Source organism: Onychomys torridus, chromosome 2 (genome assembly GCF_903995425.1).
Source record: "Onychomys torridus chromosome 2, mOncTor1.1, whole genome shotgun sequence".
In the NCBI taxonomy this organism is placed as follows: Eukaryota; Metazoa; Chordata; class Mammalia; order Rodentia; family Cricetidae; genus Onychomys; species Onychomys torridus.
Window position 1 is genome coordinate 128,485,232 of NC_050444.1, and position 22,809 is coordinate 128,508,040.

The 22,809-nt window shown below is 45.6% G+C and overlaps 1 protein-coding gene across 1 annotated transcript in view; it reads right to left on the reverse strand.

The window, feature by feature from the left end:
* Positions 1-3,178: 3,178 nt before the first annotated feature.
* Positions 3,179-22,809, reverse strand: part of Slc5a9 (solute carrier family 5 member 9) — a 21,200-nt gene continuing 1,569 nt past the window's right edge. Inside the window, exons 2-14 of the mRNA XM_036179386.1 lie at positions 21,783-21,854; positions 19,145-19,249; positions 18,671-18,835; positions 17,426-17,531; positions 16,549-16,629; positions 16,094-16,299; positions 15,747-15,882; positions 15,211-15,318; positions 13,171-13,321; positions 11,093-11,261; positions 9,414-9,629; positions 5,949-6,132; positions 3,179-3,387 (exon numbers count right to left, since the gene is read on the reverse strand). Coding sequence (XP_036035279.1) covers positions 3,179-3,387; positions 5,949-6,132; positions 9,414-9,629; positions 11,093-11,261; positions 13,171-13,321; positions 15,211-15,318; positions 15,747-15,882; positions 16,094-16,299; positions 16,549-16,629; positions 17,426-17,531; positions 18,671-18,835; positions 19,145-19,249; positions 21,783-21,854 — 1,908 coding nt within the window. The remainder of the gene's footprint in view (positions 3,388-5,948; positions 6,133-9,413; positions 9,630-11,092; positions 11,262-13,170; positions 13,322-15,210; positions 15,319-15,746; positions 15,883-16,093; positions 16,300-16,548; positions 16,630-17,425; positions 17,532-18,670; positions 18,836-19,144; positions 19,250-21,782; positions 21,855-22,809) is intronic.

The window sequence follows — 22,809 nt, forward strand, 5'->3', positions numbered from 1 at the left end:
TAATGGTCGGTAAAAAGATGGGAGAAGTATGCATTATAAAACCTCACAACCAGAGGCCACTTCAAAGGTATTTTGTTGTTATTATTTTCTTTCTTGTGTCTGACACTGTCTCCCAAGAACCCTCCATGTGGCCAGAAATGGAGCTGAGACTTGGTGATGGACCAGTTTTACTTCCTGTGTGTGTGGTGGGGTGGGGTGGGGGGTGATGGTCTAAAGTCTCCCAGCTTTGCCATCATTTCACAAAAACCTGGGGAAGACTGATTTCTACCCCAAAGACACTTGACTTATTTTCCAGTATGCCCCTAGATTAGGTCCTAGGAGTTTACTTGGGAGGAAACTGCATCTGGGAAGCAGAAAGATGAGACAGGAAAGAAGTAGAACATTTGCAGATATATAAATGGGCATGCTGGTGCTGTGCTCAGAACCCAACCACCTGAGAACTTTTGCAAGGGGATTTAGAACAAACCAAGGCTGCCTAAACTGTCTCACTTAAGGGCAAGGCACCAGCTGTGCTATATATCAGTGCCCATTCACCAGGGTTCAGGGCTGCATGAGGTGTATGAGATAATGTTAAGCTGTGCTGTGTGCTGGTCTGCTCTTTACCATGGGTTCGGGCTGCATCAGGTGTATTTGATAACACTCAGCTGTGCTATATGCTGGTGTCCTGTTCACCATGGGTTCAGGAACCAGGCATATTAGCTAACTCTCAGCTGTGCTGTATATCAGTGCTTGTTCACCATGGGTTTGGGGCTGAAGCAGATATGTTAGCCAACTCTCAGCATTGGTAGCCACTTCTATGTGGGAAGCTCAGAATCTTTCCACAACCAGAAAATGGTCACAGGAGAGTTATAAGGGCTCTGAATGGGAAGTCACAGTAAACAGAACTCATGAACACCCAAGGAACTGCCAGCCTCTGCTCCACTTGCCAGATGTCCATTCTCTCCTGTCCATTGTCAGTAAATCTCCCAGCTCTGCCTCACCAGATAGATACTGAAAGCAAACATGACTCTGAGGAAAATTAAATAGAGTCAATATTCACAAATGAGTGGGTGAGGTCCCTATTTTATGGGAGCCTGTTATATACTCTTGCACCTTAACACATTTGCATGCTTGAACACGCTGACCTTTTTTCACTTTGTACAACTTCTAGAAAACTCCATACCCCAAAGTCCAGTTCCAGTTCTCATTCTTCTATTGTGCTCTCAACCCATCAATTACTTCATCAGCAGGCTGTGCTAGCTCTATAATAGTGTCACTCTAGTTTCAGGCCGCCTGTGTCCATCATACCTGTAACTGATAACTGCAGATACCATCTCTAGTTGAGAATGAGAAGCCTAGCACAGAGCACTTAAGCATGGTTAGCACATGGCACATGACTCCAGGTTCATTAAGAGACCATGGCTGGCTAAAAAAATAAACATCCACCTCTGGTATCCACGTGTGTTTGCTTACATATGCATACATAAACACGAACACACACACACACACACACACACACACACATATGTACACATACACATGAAAGGTCAAGGTCATCTTTAGCTATATAGTAAGTTGGTGGCCAGCTTGTTCTACACAAGACCTCTTTCAAAACAGAAAGTAGGTCAGTTAGAATTCAGTTTTAGACTATGCTCCTGTTGAAATCCATTCCCTCCCAGCTTTTCCTTATGATCTGCTACCCACGAATGACTTGTGTGAGTGGTTTGAGAGGAAGTCAGAAGGAAGTCATAATTCTCAGCCAGGGTACATGAAGAAAGACAGAGCATGCTATCCTCTGAGACAAAGGTACAGTGAGGTCAGAAATTCCCTGGAAACAAAGATTTGGAGGCAGCAGAAAGAGGAGAGGTTCAGGGATGTATCTGTGTCTGCAGGTCAAAGAAATGGAGTTTTATTTGTCTGCAGTTGGAGTAAAAGATAATTGACTTGGTGATCAAAGGTAGCATTACAGAGCACCAGAGGAGAGAGAGAAGGGCCATTCCCAGCTGCATCTGTACCATTCAGCCTAGATGCTTGAGACTTAGCTGCTTCTGATACCTCAAGGAGTCTCCTTCTAGGAAACCAACTCCCCAGATCTCTGCCCCACCATTAACAGAGTAAAGTCCATAGGGCTTCGGAAGAGCATATGAACCAAACAAGCATTTATTGGCTTTTTTATTTATCAATACAAAGTCAGGTTGGACATAACCCTTGACCTCTGCTCCTAGGCATTCACTATCTAGAAAGGAGAAAGCACTACAAGGCAGTGTGATAAGGACCATAGGGACACAGCTTATGCACTGTGGGGCCTGGGTAGGACCTTGGCCCAGGTTGAAGCATTTGGAAAGCTTCCTGGGAAGCTGCACAAGGTCACAGTCTCTGGTATATTTCAGGGAAGGAGTTTTGGCAGGTAAAGGTAAAGGGATTCAGATCTTAGAGTGCCACCCCTAGGCTGTCCTTTAAGCTTCCTAAGGCTGTTTGATTCTTGTTGCTTTCAACATATTTCCTCTCTCCAGCTGGACCTTAACACCCTAAGCTGTGGATATTGCAGGAGTAGGTGTGATGGTAGAAGAAGGATTAGAACTGTGCCAAGGAGAATCCTGGTCTAGTAGCCCTGTGCCCGGGCACCTGTCTCTTACCTCTGCCCTTCACCCTTATGGGACTGGCAGCCACAACCGGGGAACCAATGGCATGATAAGGCCCTCCTCACTGGACTCATGCTACACATGACTGCAAGCCAAAGAAGGCAAGGGAGAAGGAGACAGGACACAGCAAGGGAAAAGAGGATAAGAGAAATGGGGGAAACACAGTGTACTTGGATAATTTTTATAGAATTCTCTACTCATTTTTCTTTACTTTGTGTCTAGCCTGAAGATATGCATAACAATGAAGATTCTTGAATCAAACGAGGAAATGGTGTTTTTGAGGTAGGGTTACAGGGCAGTGTAGCAGAAAGAAAGCTGGAGTTGGAGATCCAGTATGAGTCCTGCTCTGTGACCCTGGGCAGTCCTAGTAATCTCTCTAGTCTTTCCTGTCTCCACGTGCCAAGCATTGGACTGCATGTTCTTCATGGGCTTTCACTCTTTGCCTCTGTGATTTCCAGTTAGCACAGCAAGGTGGGAAGAGAGCGTGCCTCTGGCCTCTGGTCCTGGCCACGGTTCAGATGTTTTTAATCACTTCCACTAAATCCTGGTCTGTGGAGTTATGAAAAATAGCCCCAGAGAAAGATGTTGATGGCTAGCAGGATGATGGCATTGATGTTGCAGACATGTCTCCAGAGTGGCTCCTCCTCAATGTTGGTCAGCTTCTGTTCCAGTGCAGCCCTCTCAGCCGAGCTCAGGACTTGCTGTGGGGCCCCTGAGAGTCCACAGAACCAGCTCCACAGCCATTTTCCCCAGGACCTATGTAGGGCTGAGTGACAGGCCATAAGGAGGGAAGGGGAGGAAGAAAAGATGGAGAAAGGGAAGGTTGAACAAGGGATGGTAAGACATAGAAGGAAGGAGTGGGGTACATGTGGTAAATGTCTTACTTTGTAAGACTCTAAATTGGGTATCTAGAGTGAGCTGACCTTGGTGTTAGCATCCAACTGGGTTTGAGCTAGTATCATGTGTCCTCACTCAGAGCACCAGTGCAGAGTGGGGAGAGAAAAAGAGCCGATTTTTCCAGGAAGGGGGAGCATCTAAACCAGACAGACTAATTTTCCTGGCTGTGGGGCCTGACACCTAGCCAGAGGTCAGGAACCTGGCAGCAGGGCCAGCCTTGCATCAGGCCATATATAAGTCCGGCTCCCCGTAGTGGCAGGCGCTTTCTCCCCCATCTGTCTCAGTGACATGTTCTGCATTATTCCAAGAGTTGTTTCAGCATCTAATGAGAGTGAGGGTTAACACTACAAAGGCTGCCAGTGCTGGGACTGGGAGAGGCTGTATAAGTGAGGCTCAAATGCCCAGGTGTCTAAGGAATGCAGGCCGGGCCAGGAGTGTGGAGTGAGGTGTTGAGCTTGGGATCACACAGCTCACAAAAGCTAAAGGGGCTGCTTCTCCCCTGTCTCGGGGTTTCTTTGTTTCAGCAAGAAGGATCCACTGCATCAGCAGCTGCCTTCCCTGGTCTCTCATCCTTCCACAGTGGCTGTTTGTAATGGCATTGGGGCTTGAGAGAGAGGGGATGTATTTCCACTGAACATTATGGTTGACTCAGAGGCTCATTTTCCTCCCTTACATGTAGTTGTCCATGGGGAGCAGGCATCTCTTTGTATCAGCAGGAACTACTTTGCCCTGGACACAGGAACCAGCAAGGGGCCTGTCTGTCTCTGTAACTGGTATCCAGTTATGGACAGTCTCTCCTTTTCCTCAGACACTCTTACCTCTCTTCCTTGGTAGCTGCCTCACCTACACCATTGCTTGAAGAATGGCCTTTTCATCTCATAAACTTTGTAGGTGCCTTTGGTCTTTGCAGTGATGGGGGAAGCAGTTTTGAGACCCACCCAAAATCAGGTACAAGGCTTTAAAACTTATATTAAAAAAAATAAAGCTACATTTTGCCAAGCAAGATTCACTGACCAATAAAGCCAGGGAGAGTGGCTTTGGCCTGAGGTGTTTCTGAAATGGGCCTCTCCATGTTTGACTGTGGTGCCTATAAAAGAGCATCTCTCCTTAACATATTGCTCCACAGACCTCTGACTACCACAGCCTGGGCAAGAAGTATTGAGTCTTAGACCTTGATGGCCCTGAAGCTCAAGATATCATTAGCTACTGACAAATGACCATTTGTATAGCACAAGGACCCTGAATGAAGGTTAAAGGCCTCAAAAAGTGGGAGTTCATTCAAGCCTGAGGGACAGTGCAGGGCTCTAGACCTGGTGAATGCTGGAAAACTGAATGGCAGAGCATCGGCAATTGTGCAGGTGCAGTGAGTGATGCTTTGCTAAGAGTGTCTGTTTAACCTACTGCAGCTACAGAAGTGGGCACTGCAGAGACAGGAATGACACTCAGGCTCTCTAACGTCTGATGGAATTTTGCCCAAATTGATGTAGAGTTGCTTCAGAGAGAATCCCACTCCGTCGTGGCAGTGAGAATCTCTCTAACTAATGCTGGAAATAAATACAGTACTTAAAATTTATTAAATTTCTACTTCATAAGGGAAAGATAATTGATTTTGGACTTTAACTTGCAACTGATGTGACTTTTGGAATTTAAATTTTTTCTTTGGGAATATTGTAACAGAATAAAATCCCCATAATGTTGTCATTCTATTGTTGGGGTATCTTAATATTATTTAATCTCACTACAGGAAGGTTATGACCTCATTATATCTTCAACTGTTACATTATGGCTTTGATTTAATTAAAGTACTATCCAAACACAGTTAACAACCTTTGGGAAGCCATCAGCAGCTACAAGAGGCTGGCAGAGAAGTGGCCGTTTTCCTGAATTATCCCTACAACACTAACAGAACTGTGTAGGCCTGCTCTACACTCTTTCCATGAGGGACAGCCAGGCTTCTGCGTGACTACAGATAGTATCATTGAGACAAGTGGGGAATAAATACATAAATGCAGACAGGGACAATGATGGCTGCTTCTTGGTGATGCCTAGTGCTCCCTTCCATATGGAGGGAACTCAAGAGGTGTAATGCTGTTTGGTTTCCTGCCCATAAGTCCTCCAGGCTGTGCTGTTTGTTAGATCTGCTGGAGAATGGGTGGGCACCTCTGTCTAGTGCTGGCTTCAGTATTAGAAAGTATACCTCTCTGTGGATAGAATCCAAACCTAAACACCTCCTGAGTTTCCAAGACAGTCTTTTTCGACTGTCTTAATGAGTTTAGTAGTCACGTAGGAAAGTGGAAGGTTGATTTTGATTGTGTTCTCCCAGAGTCCTACACCATCAGTGACCCCAAAATTCATCCTTGGGGGAAATCCTCAGCATTATACCTGGCCCATTGCTCTTTTGACATGCACCTCAACATGCACCCAACCTACCTCCTGGTTGCTCAGTCCCCTGGGTGGTGTTTGTTTCTTCCCCATCTCTTGCAGGGCCTGCCATAGCCGGCCTCCCTGCCAGCCCTGGAGTGTTCTCCCCCTCAGTCTCATTCACACTCACAGAGGCTTCATTCTCCAGCTCAGATAAGGGACAATTCCTAGTCCACCAGGTGAGGCGAGCAAGCTAGAGCAAGAGGAGACAACATTTGGAGTCAGAAGACAGTCCTGCTGTGGAGAAGGAGGTCTCATTCATGGGAAGCCATTAGAGCATTATAAAACAGGGTGAGGAACAAGGTGAGGCTGGGAGGGGCGCCTTGATTTCCTCTCTCCTCAAGACTGGAGACTTTCTTGAGTACCCACTCTCTGTTAGCCCCAGGCTGGGTGCTGGAATTGAGATCTTAGCTGGGAAATCCCCAACAGCTTGGAACTCTGGGAGAAACAAAGATAGGCAGGAAGCAGGTGCCTGATCACCAGTAGTCAGGCTTCAAAGGGCCAGCAGAGAAGCCGATTGCTGACAAAAACAAGGCCTGAAAGCCAGCAAGGGCCACTGCAGACTTTTGACAAAGAGAAAGACCTGTGAGCTAGGATTTTCAAAGCTCCCTCAGAGGGAATCGAAGTTGTCCAGCCAAGAAATTGTTGAAAAGTGAAACAAGAAGTAATGGAAAGAAATAGTAGGCACCTGAGAAAACAAGTAGGAGGGAGAGGTCACGCATTTTTATCTATGCATTGACTCCTTTTGCATTGCTTGGGATATGACCGAGGACTTACACGTAGTAGAGAAGCGCTCAGCCACCCATCTATCTCTCCATCCCTGGAAGTAGCAGCCTTATGAGATGTTAGGAGAGTAAAACATACAGGATGTGGTGATTGTGGAATGATCAAGTGAAGAAGAGGAGAGACTAGTATGGCTCTTGGTTCCTGGCTCAGCTGATGACAAGGAGCCTCTCCAAGGGAGAGAAGATTCAAGACAAGAGTTGGTTTGGATTTTCATGAGAGAGGAGGAGAGAAAAAAATGCACACACACACACACACACACACACACACACACACACACACACAATGGTGAGCTTGAAGTGTCTGTAATGCTTCTGATACCTTCAATCAGGAGAAACAAGCCTTATCTCTCTGGGGTGGTCCTGGTAACTTTTCATCTCCTTTTTACCTGACCCCTCGAACTAAAACACAGCTTCTTTAGATGATATCAGTGGTATTAGACCCAACCAATTGGTGCCTTTGAAGATCTCCTTCAGCAAAACTCTTCCTCTGCCCCAGATGCTCTGTCACATGCAGAGCCAGGTGTCATCTGCCTGGTTCTATGGTCCTGCTTTGCACCATGTACTCATTTGTATCAGGCCCAAGTGTGCCTCTGTCTGGGATCATAAGAACCCAGGGGGTTGGGGATTTAGCTCAGTGGTAGAGTGCTTGCTTAGCAAGCACAAGGCCCTGGCAAAAACAAACAAACAAAGAAAGAAACAAAACAAACAAACAAACAAAAAAACCAGGAGGATTATGTTTGTACACATCTCTGTAAAATTTATGAACTTTATGCTCATACTCTGTGCCATGAATAGCACAGGAGCAAAGTGTCTTCATGTCACTAGGAGGCAGTTGGATTTCCAGTTTGAGTCTTGAGAGAATGGATAGAAACAGAATTGAGTGCTATAAACAGTTGTTGCATTTGTAGCCCAGGGATACTCTAGGGCAGTGATTCTCAACCTCCCTAAAGCTGTGACCCTTTAATACAGTTCCTCATGTTGTGGTAAACCAACCATAAAAATTATTTCATTGCTACTTTATAGTGGTAATTTTGCTACTGTTGTGAATTTTAATGTAAATATCCAATATACAGAATGTCTGATATGCAACCCCCAAAGGGGTCATGGCCTACAGGTTGAGAACCACTGTTCTAGGGTAACATGACACAGGGGTGTTTCTAAGGAAAAAGAAAAGTCCATGAGGTGACCAGAAGATTAGGATGATAAAACAAAAATCAAGAGCAAAATGTAGCTGATGTGATTAGAGAAGAGGCCTTTCAGGTTCAGGATGTGGTCAGGGGAGACGAGCTCCCCTTGGAACTCACTTAAGATAGCAACAAAGAGTTAACCATTCAGTTAAGTGACAAGAATATAAGTAACGTCACTGAGATCAATTTCAATGGCATTCTGTGGACAGTAGTGGGTTGAGAAAATATAGATAGAAATGGAAGCTGTTCTTTTTAAAGGTTGTCTGTAGAGAGGAGGAGGAGAGACCGCGATAACCAGAGGAAAGAGATGATGGCCCTGGATTTTTTCTCATTTCCCTTTTTCGTGACTCCGAGGACTGAAAGACAAGAGTTCTAGCTGACACCAGTGGTGTGAGAGATGACCCAGGAATGGATTCAATGTGAGAATGCTTTTCTGTGAAGAGTGAGAATTCAGACAAGGAAAAGCAGAGACCCCAGTGGCAGGAGGCCATGTCTGGTCACAGGAAGAGCTAGCTCACTTGCCTATCTGTGAGATCCCCTCTTGTTTAGGGGAGTAGTAAGGTCATTTTACTAGCTCACAGGCACCACACAGGTGAGAGTGCACACAGTGACTGCCACTCAATGTTTAGGGTCCAGTTTCTAACACAGGCTCTGTCAGGGGTCACAATGTGCCCTATCAGACTTTCTATGTTGAAGTCTTAGCTCTCATATCTCAGATTATAGCTACATGTGGAGATAGGGTTATTAGAAAATAATTAAGGCAAGATGGGGTGACATGGGCAGGCCCGACTGAGATTAGGTCCTAGGAAGACACAGATGGCAGACTCAGGAAGAAGATGGCCATCTCTAAACTGTAGAAGAGTCCTCGGATGAAAATAATCTGCTGGTCCCTTGACCCCAGGCTTCCAGGCTCCAGAAAGGTGATGTGACAAATTCTTAATGTTTATGGCATCAGGTCAGTGTTAAGTAATTACAGTGGCTTTAGTAAGCCAAACAGGCTGAAGAGAAAGGCTTCTACAGACTGGGGCATCAGTATTCATAGGCTAGGGAGCAGTCAGCTTTCTGGTTCCTTTCTCATGTATTTCTTTTTTACCATAAAAAAAAGTCTCTATTTTTTTTTTTCTAAATCCATCTCAGAGAGACATTGCCAGTGTGCTGGTTCCTGGACTCCTGTGCTTAGCCTCTCATTAAGCCCAGTTCTTCTATGCTTTCTCTTTATGTAGTTAACAGTTTGTGTTGACATCTGCTTTCCTGGGGACAGTTGTTGGTAGGGACCATTTATCTTTGTAAACCCAACACTACACTTGACACATAGTAGGTAGACAATGAATAACTTTGAACTGAATGGATTACTTCTCACCTGGAAATTCATAAACCAGTGAGTAGGCCCTCCAAAGGATATCTGCTTAGCAGCAGGTGAGACCAAAAAACCAGTTGGGGGTTCCGGGCATTAGGGACAGAGGAACTGTTTCCAGAAGCCTCAGCCTAAACACACCACTTGCCTTTTCATCAGGGGTGGGCCCTGTGCAGAAACTGATTATGACAGTGATAATGGCAGTAAGTCCGCAGAGGAGGAGGGCAAAGTACAGGTAGTGGAAGTCCTTCAGAACAGCCGGCCTCCTGTCCACCTCCCCACAGGCTGGAGCAGGGTATGAGAACTCCAGAATCATGCGCACTATTCCCACTGCTAGGCCAAACATGAGGCCCCAGAAGGCACCCTAAGGAGAGAGTGGAGACACAGACAGGGAGAGACTGGGGTGAATTAGGTAGATCCTCAGAAGTTGAGGGACAGTCTTCCCTAACATCTACCTCCTATTGTCTTATTACAGTGGAAATTTCAGTCATCTTACCTAGTTCCCCATTGGCACACTGTGTCTTGATTTAAAAGTTTCTGGGACCTCACAATTATAATCGCATATGTTCTTTACCCTTACTTCTTTCCAGTATGAACTGGTCAGATGACTGAAAAGTTAATAATGAGGTATTGATCTTGAATTCAGTACTTTGGAATGAGCAAGGGAACCCAGAATTCAATTGACCTTTGCTGTGTTCTGTGGTTGTCAGCAAGAATAGTTCTGGCAAGCAGTAGACATCTTGCTTAGGGATAAGTTGGCTGTGTGGAGTTGTGAACATGACATTCTTTAATTTGTCAAGGTACATCCCCCAGATTTGGGCCAGTGTCTTCTTTCTATTCTGAGATGTAGCCAAGGTTCCCATCCTGGCATCTCTCCTTCTCTCCCATACTTGTCAAGAGTCAGTGTAGTTACAGAACAGCTGTATAGATATCACCCGGTGAGTTCACACTTCATCAACAATGGCATTCTTGCTTTGCTTACACATAGTAGGATACAGGCTTAGAGGTGGAGCAGAGACCGTAGAGCCTCAAGCTGTCATGTACTTTCACAAGTCACTCTTGTCCAGCATTTGCTTCCTCTACCACTGACCCTTCAGGAATTATCTCATATGCCACTTCTTCCAGGAAGTCTACCCCTCTCCTAGAAGTCTCTTCACTGGCTCTTTGCCAGAAGCCATTGTCCTTTGCCATTATTGCTTATTTAGTCACCTTTCTTCTGCTGTGGATATTGCTCTGTGTAAATAAAGTTCTGATTGGCCAGTGGCCAGGCAGGAAGTATAGGCGGGACAAGAGAGAAGAGAATTCTGGGAAGTAGAAGACTGGAGAGAGACACCACCAGCCGCCGCCATGAAAAGCAACATGTAAAGACACTGGTAAGCCACAAGCCATGTGGCAAAGTATAGACTAACAGAAATGGGTTAATTTAAGATAGAAGAAGCAGATAGCAAGAAGCCTGCCACGGCCATATAGTTTCTAAACTATGTAAGTTTCTGTATGCTTTCTTGGTTGGGTCTGAGAGACTGTGGGACTGGTGGGTGAGAGAGATTTGTCCTGACTGGGCCAGGCAGGAAACTCTAACTACATTCTTCCCTGATTGCTCAAGATAACAGACCCATGTAAACCTTGTAAACTGTTATATCCCTGGAGATGTCATATTTGGGTTGGTAAGTTTTTACTGGGCAAATGAGATAATCTTGACCTGATGGTAAGAGTTAAATACCTGGAGAAGGCAGTGGCTTTGCCCAGGGTCGTAGAAACCAGATGAGTGACAGACCCTTATCCCAGATCCTGTGATGTGTGGGGGAGGGGCAGAGTGGTTATACTCACAGGTTCAGTGACCCTCTTGCTGAAGATGGCCAACAGGAAGAGGGCAGTGATGGGTGGGGCTAGGTAACTGGTGATAGATTGGATGTAATCAAAGAGCTGCCCACTATTGGAGCTTTGGATGATGGGGATCCAGAGGATGCTGATGACTACCAGGAAGACTATGAACAACCTGTGGGAAGAGCACAGGACACTGTGAATACCACTCACATAAGTATGGACAGGAGGAAGTATGCATGGAAATCAGAAAGGGAGAGAAAGTGAGTGGTCCCTGGACCAGAGAAGGTCTGTGGGTTAGAATCATAAATATTAAAAAGCAGAAATTAGACAGTTAAAATCCTAGAACTTGGAACTTCAAAATTCAAGAAACCTTACTATTCATACATTGGATGGCTTCAAGGTTGTCCTGTACATCCAGTGATGAGGACCAACACATACCTTCCACCCCCAGCCATGCACTGAAAGGTCTCTGCTGAGAATGCCTTCTTTCCTCTTTGCATTCAGCCTCATCTAGAGCAGTTTACATCTCTAGGATGGCTCCAGCCTTATATTGGCCCCAAATCTGTGCCCCTTGTCTTTATGCCCTCTTAGCTGATTCTCACTCATGCCTAAGCTCCCAAAGTGCTCTTGGTGCCTGATTTTGAACAAGAAAGGATGCAGTTTTCTTAGATGGGCTGGCTGCAATAATGCATATGACCAGATGATGGAGCCCAAGTCACACTAATTGAGAACTATAGCCCTGTTGGCATGTAGAAAGGAGGAATACTTCTGAAATACTTTCCTCTCCTCTCTTTTTACTCCCACTTCCTCTTTCCCGGGTCCTGTTAGAGCAATAACTACCCACCTGTTCTCCTTGATGTCCATTCCCTCTCCTGTCTTACTCTTAGATGCTGGGTTACTGTGTCGGTGTGTGCAGATGAGCAAGCCTTAGGCAAGAAACAAAATGTCCAGGAGTAGACAGTGTTGGTGAAGAGTGAGATGTCTAATCCCACATCTCTAACCAACAAAGAGGCTGAAATGTGCTCTTGAATCCAGGGCCTGGGAGACTTGAATTGTGAAGCAGCGATTTCAGCCCTTCACCCTCATGGGAACTCTGAATCCCTAGTCTGTGGAGAATAGGAAAATTTACCACTAAGTTGCTCTTTTAAAAATAAAAACTACTACATTCAAGGTGAAGTTCAGCCTTCATGTCTTGGTGTTCAAAGCTTGTAGGTCATTTGGGGACAACTTCTCTATGGACATCTCCCTCAAGACTACACTTCACTGTCTCTTGAAGTTTCCTCTTCATTGTAAGCTGCCCTGAGAGCGGAGTGAGAATCAGCCAAGAGGGGGTAAAGAGAAGAAGCAGAGACTTGGGGTCAATGTAAGACTGGAGCCATCCTAGAGATGTAAACTGCTCTAGACAGGGCTGAGTGCAAGGAGGAAGGAAGGCATCCTCAGCAGAGACCTTTCAGTGCATGGCTGGGGGTGGAAGGTATGTGTTGGTCCTCATCACTGGATGTGCAGGACAACCTTGAAGCCATCCAATGTATGAATACTAAGGTTTCTTGAATTCTGAAGTTCCAAGTTCTAGGATTTTAGCTGTCTAATTTCTGCCTTTTAGTATATGAGATTCTAACCCACAGACCTTCTCTGGTCCAGGGACCACTCACTTTCTCTCCCTTTCTGATTCCCAGCATCTGTGTGGTCCTAGTACAACAGTGTGACAAATGTTTATTCTACATATATCTGGTGGATTAGATGAGTAACATTCTCATTGTTCTAGAATAACAGCCAGAGATGACTTAAAAGACTTCAGGGTGTGAGGTATTCCCCCACATTATCAGTCAGGGTTTACATACGTTACCATCTTACAGTGAACTTGTTAGTTAAACAGGCAAAGACAGATTTCTCCCCTTTCCTATTATTCTGAAGTGGGAGAGATGGGTTCTGGGGAGGAACTTAATGCAAAGTCACACAAACCCACAGTCTGACTGTAAGCCTGGGGTCTGGAACTAGCTGATCTTCCCAGGAAGCAGGATGGGAAACGAGAAAGAGAGTACATTGGAGAACCCATGTTTTGGAAGCATGGGTCAGCATACCTGCCTACTACCATCAGCTCTTGCTCCGTAGCCTGCCTACGGAAGCGCTGCCACACATCTATGGCAAATAGAGTGCTGCTGCTGTTGAAGATGGAGGTGAGTGAGCTCATCAGGGCAGCCATGATCACAGCAATCATCAGGCCTCGCAGACCTGGGGAGAGACAAGGCTGAATGGAAAGCTGTCTACTAAAGAGCTTGGCCAGGACAATGGGAGGTTGCACAAAGCCAAAAGTTTTGGGGTGGGGACGGGATGATGGGTGTGCTGGGAGGGTCCCATCTAGGACAGATACAGAATCAGGAAACCCACAGTGCTTGAGGCCAGGTTCTGGCCAGCCTCTGTCTCTGCTTTGTGGCCTTAGGTAGCCCATCAGGACTCTCTGAACCTTCATTACCCCTGTGCATGACAAGTTGCACATGAATCAAGATGATAAGAGGTTTCCTGCAGTCTCAATGCATGTCTTCGTTTCATAGCTGTGGGTGATGGTGGATCTCTGGGGCTGGGAGTAAGAAGGTGGCTGATAACATATTTTAATCTTTATGCCATGTTTTCTATACTTTTATAAAAGGTGTTTCATACCACATTATTTATGATCCTTACCTGAAGTACCAGTCTTAGAGACAGAAACCTCAGTTGTTTCCTAGCTTTGTGGGTAACTAGATAAATGATCATAGGACTAGGAACTTTCTCTTCTTGGACCCAATTTATTCACCTGGACACTAGAAATATTAGAGGATACACTGATATTTGAAATTTCTACCTCTGGTGTCCAGGCTTCTAGAAATGACCTTTCAACACTGGGAGATGTCTCCCCAAAGTTCTCTGGCTCACCCAGGGCCTCTTTCTCTCCAAATATGTATGTGTAACCAAGTCCTAGCATCTTCCTGGAAGCCTTGGAGTTGCTTTGGACTCCAGGGTTCCTAACCAACACATCTGTGTCCTAAATCTTTTGTTTCTCTCTGGCTAATAATACCTTTCTGTGTTCCCCCACCTGATGTCATCATTATCCCAGACCCTTCTTTTTATCTCTCCACATTCCTTCCTTTTCTTAACTGCTTGGCCCTAGCTGGACCTTCACTACTTCTACTATTTCTGTGACTGCTATAACCAATAAAGAGAAGCAATAACCACTCGTCTACTGCCTTCCAGTTCTTTGACTCAGTATCATTAGAAACCCACCTTCTGAAGATCAAAAATTGGAACCATCTTTGGGCCTCTGTCTTTCTTGTAACTAATGAATACTGAGTCATCAAAGCCTGCCAATCATACTTCACAATTATCTTCGAATGCCTTCTCTCCATCTCTGAAGCCACTGGTCTGGTCAAGTCACTGGTGTCACTTATCTGGACTAGTGCAGGACCCTCACTTACGTTTCCTTCCCTTTCCCCTCCCAATCTCCCTTCATGCTGAGTTCTTCAAGCATTCATGCTTGGACAAAAGCTCCCTCCGGTCTCCTGTGCCCTCCTTTGCTCTCAGAGGAAAGGCTGTGCTCCTGCATGGTGTTTGGCCATAGCATTCCCATGGAAACCTGTCTTCATTCATCCTTTCTGCTGACGGTGCATTGCACATTGCACCATCTTTCCACCCTGGTCATTTGCATGTGTGCTATCTTTCTGCAGTGGTGTTTCCTATGCTCGTGGTCTTGGACAAGATATTCTTGTGACTCAGCAGTACTTCTTCTTTTTTATTTTTTTGGAGAATTTTTCTGATACTCTTCAGGCTTGGTCACCATGTCCTATACTCTTGGGGAGCCCAGGTAGAGTCTCTGGAGACCACAAAGAGCCTGGGATCAGAGAACTGCCTTTTAGCAATACATCTCCAATTCCTGGATCACACAGCAGGTGCCTTAGGAAAGCTTGAGGAAGTGTGTGTGTGTGTGTGTGTGTGTGTGTGTGTGTGTGTGTGTGTGTGTATGCTAGGGTGGGGGCAGATGTGGGTCTTTCTCATCTCTCTTTCCATCTATTTGTATTGTAGTCCTTCTGGGTAGTGAGCCTTGAAGGATGTATTGGGTAGTGGAAATGGGTGGGGGAGCTAAGACTCACCCACAGGCATGAGAGCCATGACCAGCTTTGGGTAGGCGATGTTGGAACATCCCACTCTGGCCCCGCACACTCTTTGACAGATGTCAGGGTCTACGCAGGCAACTTCATCTGCAAAAGAAAGAAGCTGCATGATGCTGTACCTCTTTATGTTGGCCTACTATATGCCTTCTGATGCTATGGGAATACATTCACTGGAGACTCCAACCTAGTCTAGAAGGTCAAATGACAAGTGGTTTGATTGCCTATAGATTTGTGTATGAACTATACTGCAAAGCTTCTCTGATTCCTTGGATAAAAAGAAATATCCTTGAGAGGATCCAATAATGTCTCGTTTCTTCTCCGTATGAAGGGGAAAAGTTTAAAATGGCCTTCAGATAGATTTTTTTTCTACTCCAGTACAAAGTCTAACATGCTTTCTTTGTTCTCTTAATCGAGAAATCCTGCCAGCACCTGTTGTAGTTCACCTGTCCTAGGAAAGCCTTCTCTGAAATGCCCTGCAAACCCCACCATGCACAGAGAGCAACACTAGCTCTTACCTGGGTACAGGGCCCGGCTGATCATGCCAGGCATGACAATGAAGAACATTGGGAGGATCTTTAGGTAGCCCCCCAGCACTGAGCCCCCCTTGGCATGGGAAAGACTCTTGGCAGAGAGAGACCTCTGCACAATCACCTGAAATAGTGTGAGATAGGCATAAATAGCAGTGGAGATATGTCACTGGTCAGAGAAGGACTTAGCTCAGTGCAGGTGAGCCCCAATACTGGTCACTATTTGCCTCCACTCAGCCCCAGGATGATGGCCAACCCTCTATGTAGCCAACTGCCTGTTTATTTATTTGTTTTTAGGAAGCCCCTGCTGGGCCAAGCCAGGATGGGGACATTACCTGGTCTGTGCACCAACACCAGGTGGCCAGGACTGTGAGCCCAAAAATGAGACCTGGCCATGGAATGTCCCCATTCACAGGGTCTCGAAGCACGTGGAAGGCATCTGGTCGTGGGAGGTGACAGGTGGTGTTGGGAACTGTGGCATTGGGGATGGCCTGCATATATAACTTCTGCAGGCCTGGGTACCAGCCCACCTCCTGAAAGCCTGTAGGAAGAGACATGGTGTGAGAAATGGACCTGAATGCCCAACTTACAGCCTCATGTGAGCCTCTGGGTTTGAACTGATTTGAGAATTGAGAATGGGTGAGAATGCTGGGTCTTGGGTTCAAGATTCCTGGTTTGGAATAGAGAGAATCCTGACTTTAGGGAGCCCTGGCCTAGAAAAGGGATATGGTCTAATGCTATAGAAAGTTTTAGGGGTCAAGGATAGGGTGTATTTATAACTTTTTCTTACCCAGAAACATGAGGACCAGTGCTCCCCCTACCATGATCACAGTCTGTAGAGCATCTGTGTAGATCACAGCGGTGAGCCCTCCTAGGTATCCAAGGAGAGGATACATCAGTCAGCATAATGGGAAGTTTCCCTCTGAGTGTCTGCCCTGTGTTTGGCTACACTGAGGAAGACACAGAGCCCTTTTAGCAGGGAACCCTGGTGACGGGCCTTTCTCCATTTCTTCTCTCTTTATCCCACCCAGGGACTATGTTGGCTGGTTACAGACCAGTGTGTTTTGATGTAATTCTTTCTATCTTGGCAAGATCTGGTCACCACATCAACAACAGCCTGTTGTTCTTGCCATTACTATCCCCAGGTTGTCTGCTTTCCCTCCAAAAGCCCACCTAGATGCCCCCATCATTCAAGACCAACTTAGCCATAAGTTGTTCTGTCCTGGGCTGTTTTCCCAGGACACCCAATTCTATGAATCGAAGGGAACAGAGCACACTGGATTCATGGTATTGCCACAGTGATTACGACCCAGACAGCAGTTCATTGATCCCCACCTCGTCCTTGCACAGACAGTCCTAGTCCTCAGCAGAACCCATGTCTCTCTCATTCCCTGCCTTTGCCTGGTGGATTTTCCATCTCTGCCATTCCCACCCCTGTTTCTCTCCTACTGACTTTTCATCTTCCTCTGTGTGCTCTCTTATAGTTTATCTCTGCCTTCATTAGTTTGTCTCTGTCTTTCCCTGTCTCACCGTCTTTCTCTGGATCATCAGTCTTCTGCCTGTCTCTGTCTATCTTTCTCTTTCTATCTTTCAATATGTTTGCCAGTGAAAGCTTCTCCCCTCATCTCATGGTCTCTGAATATCCATATGGCCTTTCCCCTTCCTACCTGCGATAGTGTAGACAGCTGTCACCACCAGCAAGATCACCGTGGAGAGATAGAGGTTCCAGCCTAAGGCCATCTGAATAAAGATGGCTCCAGAGAAGATATCTGTCTGTAGAAAGCAAGGATCCACAAGTTCATGCCACCCAATGCTTCCAGAATGATTGTTGTGGATGTATCACCTACCTTATCAGGTGTCTTTAGCCTTCATCAAACAATGGAGACAAGGCTGGAGAGCCATGCTGGTGAGTTTGGTCTTGGCATTAAAGTGTCACACTATGGAATGTGGGGTTGACCTTGTGGACATGGAGGCATGGTAGAATATAGAGTGAAACGATACTGTATAATGTTTTGAATGAAAAAAAATAAATAATCAGCTAGCCTTGAAAGATTTCTCTGTATATTATGAAGGTCAGGGTGAGAAATAAAAGTGGATGATGGAGGAAGTAAAGCTAGAAGCTGGAGGTGGAGAAGAGAACATTTGGGAGGAGAGAGTAGGAACTGTTCAGGTTGCTGGGTGCTCCATGAGATAACCTGCAGGACTGTCTGGGCAGGCAGCAATGGGTTCTGGGTAATCCTTATGCTTGGGTTATTATGGGACTTGAGCTAAAGACTTTGCCTTAACTAACAGTGTTGGTCCTGAAAATAATTTCATTGCTAGATCTGGCACCTGACTGATTCTGTTCTCTTCAGTCCATTTGCTCATCTCATCACATGATAGTTCATAAACTAATTACAGAGTCCACAATATGATAGTGGAGGGACATAACCCTCTTAGGGTATGGAAGTCAAGATCCAGTTCTGATTCCAGACCTAGTCCTCTGTATAGCTTGGATAATTCACTTGACTTGTCTAGGTTTGTTTTCTGAGTTTAGTTCAATAAAGCAATAGTAATGATTTTTCTGACTCTAACATTCTAGGTAATTAATGAAGAGTTGCCAAATGAAGTATCAGTTAATGGAAACACGAAAGAGTAGACCCTAGTTTGGTAGTTTCTTGTGTGTAAGATCACTATTCACTTAAAACAGTTATCATTCATTTCTGATCATCCCATTTCTGGCTGGAGGTATTCTCTGAAGTCAGGTGGATTCATCTTTCCTTCCTTTCATCCTTCATTCCATCCATACACTCTTTCATTTCATCCCCTTCTTTCATTCCTCAATTTCCCTCTCCTTCTTTCCATCCCTCCCTGCCATCAGCGAGCTCAGCATAAAGTCCGTGGTAAGGAAGGCACCTTGGAGTTATACCCACTGATATCTTGGTGAAGATGTAGAGGATGAGAGACAGGACTGACATGTACACCTGGATCCTCTGTCCTCCGAATCGTTTCTTCAGGTACTCCGGCATGGTGACCACACCAGCTGCGATGTACACAGGGACAAAGATCCAGCCCAGGGCCACAAGCAGCCAGGTTGCCTGGGAGAACATAGAAAAGTTATTTTAATTGTAGACAGTTTGGCAGCTTCTCACCCAGAGGTAGCACATTGTATGGGAGAGCCATGAGGGGGTAAACCAGGGACCTGAGTCCTCATCCCAGCTTTTCTGGATAATTTCAGATGAGTCTTCTTTCCTTTATAAGACGTTGATGTTATCATCTATATAATAGGTCCTCTGTTTACCACACAGCCTCCCAGCTACCTCTAAAATATCTTTCATCCCTAAGACCATGCATAGGAGATGGTCCTGACCCTCAACACCCTGGAGCATTCAGGTCAGCTTCCTTACATTCCACTCGAAGCCACCGACAGCAAGGCCTCCAGCAGCCCCTGTCCCAGCCAGGCCAATGAACAAGCTACTGCCCACATTGCTGGACATCAGAGAGGCTCCAATCTGAAAGGCACAAGTGAGGTTAGTTTGGAGCAATCTTGGCTTAGGACCACTTACAGTGAGGAGGCAGCTAGCAGCTGTGATTTTTGAGGCACTGGCTAAACAGAACCATTCCCATGAGGTTTTTCTTTCTCCTCACAAGGGAGTAGCTGGAAGCACCAGTCATTTCTCATTATCCCGGTGAACTTCTAGGTTCCTCAGGGCATTTTTCATGTTGATAGACATAGGTTCCCTGTCCTTAGATCTTCCTGCTCCAGATAAACAAAATCTTTCAGAGACTACCAAAGGCTTTCAGGGGTTTCTCTTCTTTTTAGAGAGCAGAATGTGAGCCGTGGTGGGCAGGGATAGTGAGCATCACTAAAACGGAAGGTCAAAAATGTCTGACGTTATGAGTGTGATGGAATGTGAGAGTGAGTGAAGAGTGAGTGAGGGAACAGGGGATTAAGAAGGCAAGAGTATGTGGGAGTCTTATGTTAATGAATTTATGAACGTGAGTGGTAGAGTACATGTACACACGTGTGAGTATATGTGAATGTTGGCCTGTATGAATGTACCTATATGACTGTCTTAGTGTGTGGATGTGTGACTGTGAGAAGGTGAGAGTGTATGATTACATGAATGAGCATGTGAGAATTGTGTGAGTTTGATGTGACTGGGTTTCTAGGTAGGCCTGACCTTCCTTCATCCCACTTTGGGAAGAGGAAGTTAATTTTCAAGGTTTAGTAGAAATGTAGGGTATGGTCTGGTAGGAGATCAGACCTGGGGATCAACTTTGGAGATGGGTGGGAGCTTGCCCCTGATTCTCAGTTCACTATTCTTCACTACACTATTAAGCATAGGTGTCGTTCTTTCAAGATAATAATTCCTACTTCTTTTCCACCTATTGCCCGAGACCCAGCTGAGAAACCCAGTGCCTCCCTCTGCCCCAGGTTTGATTATATTATTCATAAGTTTGTATGCCAACTCAACTCTGAGTGTCTCTATAGCAGGAAATTCCAGTTATATTTCAGTAGATCCAGTGCCCAACATAAGGCTCACACCTGGAGACAGAGCAGGGGGATTGAACTCTCCCTGGGTGTTTGGATGCCAGGTTGAGCACTGAAAGTGTTGTTAAGAAGTGTTGTTGATTGACAGCTGACAAATCCCTCCCTGAAACCCAGATGCCTTGATCAGGTAGCTGTCAAGATAGCAGATCCTATTGAGTGGATGGCAAAGACTGTTGTTATGACATCCCAGCTGCTTCAAATAATTCAACAATCAATTGAGGAAACTATATTCCAACTTCAGAGAAATGCTGCAACTATGATGTTGTGGAAGCCACAAATGGCTGTTTTGGGGGCCCTGTACTACTGTCATGACCACTTCAGGAAACATGCAGTGGATTGGGAAGTTCACACTTTGGGCTAGATTACCTTCAGTGGATAATGAATTACTCTACTCGGGTCCTATAGCTACTCATGCAACACAGAAGGGAAGAAACTCCCCAAGGGCACAAAAAAGTCTGTGACTGGTGCAGTGTGAGGCTTGCAATTGTAAGGAGTGTGATTAATGGAATTAGAAGCTATATACACACCATGCTGTGATTGGTGAAATTATATTCTGGGTGTAAGCGTGCTTCCATTCTTTTCTGGCCATATTAGTTGGTTGGTTGTCACATATATTTTTTTTTATTAATTAGCTTGGGATGCTTCTCTTCTGTGTATTTCTCCAAACTCCCTGCTGCATCTCAGTGTTGAACATTTTGCCTAAATGATCTCTTTCCCTGCTAGGGGTCTTTATTGTAAGTAGAACATGGTGGTTTGGTTGCATGAAGAGCAGATATTAGATCACAGGGCATAGCAACTTTAGTAGTGAGGAGGTAGATAAGAATCCCACAGATGTTCTGAGAGCTAAGGACCCTGTTATTCAAAGCTCTGACACACAACACTAGGCTGAAAAGTTACAGAAAAAATTGAGGTCAGAGACTGCAAGAAGCTTATTGTGAAGAGCTGAATGGTAGCCGAGTGTACAGGACTGTAAATCTAGATCACTGGAAAAGTTTGAGAGAGACACCAAGGGTTAAAGAGTTGAAGGCCTCAGCATCTAAAGCTAACTTTATTTAGTCCCATGGTGTTTGAGCTCCAAGCTCCAAGCAGCAACTCCTGCCATGAGCACCAAGAACAATAACTCTCTGGTTCTAAAAGCTGGGGCCATTAGATTCCAGTTCTATAGTATAGAGCTGTAAGCTTCTGTTTGGAATCCCAGCTTACAAACTTATAGAATTAATTGAGTGCTATCAATACTATGTTCCTTTCCTGCCTCCAGTTTCTGTCTGGATAGAGCAAAAGAACCCCCAGCGAGCCATCTGTGACATGCACAGGAAGCACCTGGGGGAGATGTCTCAGGCTTCTGGGTGATTGGGGCAAGATAGGAATCCAGAGTTGGGCAAAATGTAAGAGGATATTGATGTAGTTCTGGCAAGAAAAGGTGGGAGGAGGTCATGGATGGCCAAAGCTGGTAACATATGCTGGGAGAGGAGAGAGGAAGGTCAACTCACTGGCCACCAGGTCATGGATCTCCCAGCCAGGAAATAACCACCAACGGTCCCTCTGCTTGCACGAACAGATGACTGGAAAGAGTATGCAAAGATGTTAGTACTTCCCAAGGCTCTTACAGTCCCCACCTTCCATCCTTTGAGTAACTGCCCCTCGGTATAGGAACTGTGGAGACCAAGAGGACAAGAACTGAGGCAGAGCAGAGCTGCCTGTAGACCTACAGCATCAGACTTTTTTAAACTGTGGGTCTGTGGGAGAGTCTCACGCTCTTTGCTAGTTTCCCTCTCCATCTGTTTCTCATGACTGATGTGAGAAGCAAAGGAGGCAAAGACTGTCCAAGGTCCTCAGGAAGAGCAGAACACCATGAAAGCACTGAAAGGTAATTAGTGTCTCCTTACTCTTCCCTCTGTTTGTGACTTCTTCCAAGGGGTGGATTGCAATCTGCCTCAGGTTCATAGTGACTGACTCTCCCCCAAACTAGCCTCTTCTTTCTTCTTAGGCAGACACCCACACCAGAGAGGGTGTGGTTCTAGCCATTCTGAACACTGGCAAGAAGGAAGAACTCTGTTTCGACATTCCTTGAAATGGCTTGGAGTCAGAACACACCATTGAGCCCACCGAGGTTCCTGGAAGGAGCCAGTAGGTGGCCAGTCGACAGCCTATTTTGGGATGTGCTCTGAAGGGTGAGGTGGTGCAAGGAAGGTAAGCACTTTCTCTGGGGAAATAAGTCCAAAATTCTTGGTCAAGACACTAACAGGACACTAACCATCTTTGATGTAGAGAAGAGGCTGGAAGTTAGGCTCAGGGTAACTAGGGGTGGTTTGGCAGGGCATGATGAGAGTCTATGGTATGGGCTGATGGTGGACAAGGTTGTGTTGCAATTTGTGTTTAAATGTTCCAAAGCCTCATGTGTTAAATACTTAGTCCTCAGTGCATTATCAAACATGGGGGTTTTAGGAAGAGTTTGGATTCTGATCTAATCAATATATTAACCCCTTTGATGGATTCAAAATTGAATGGGCTATTGGG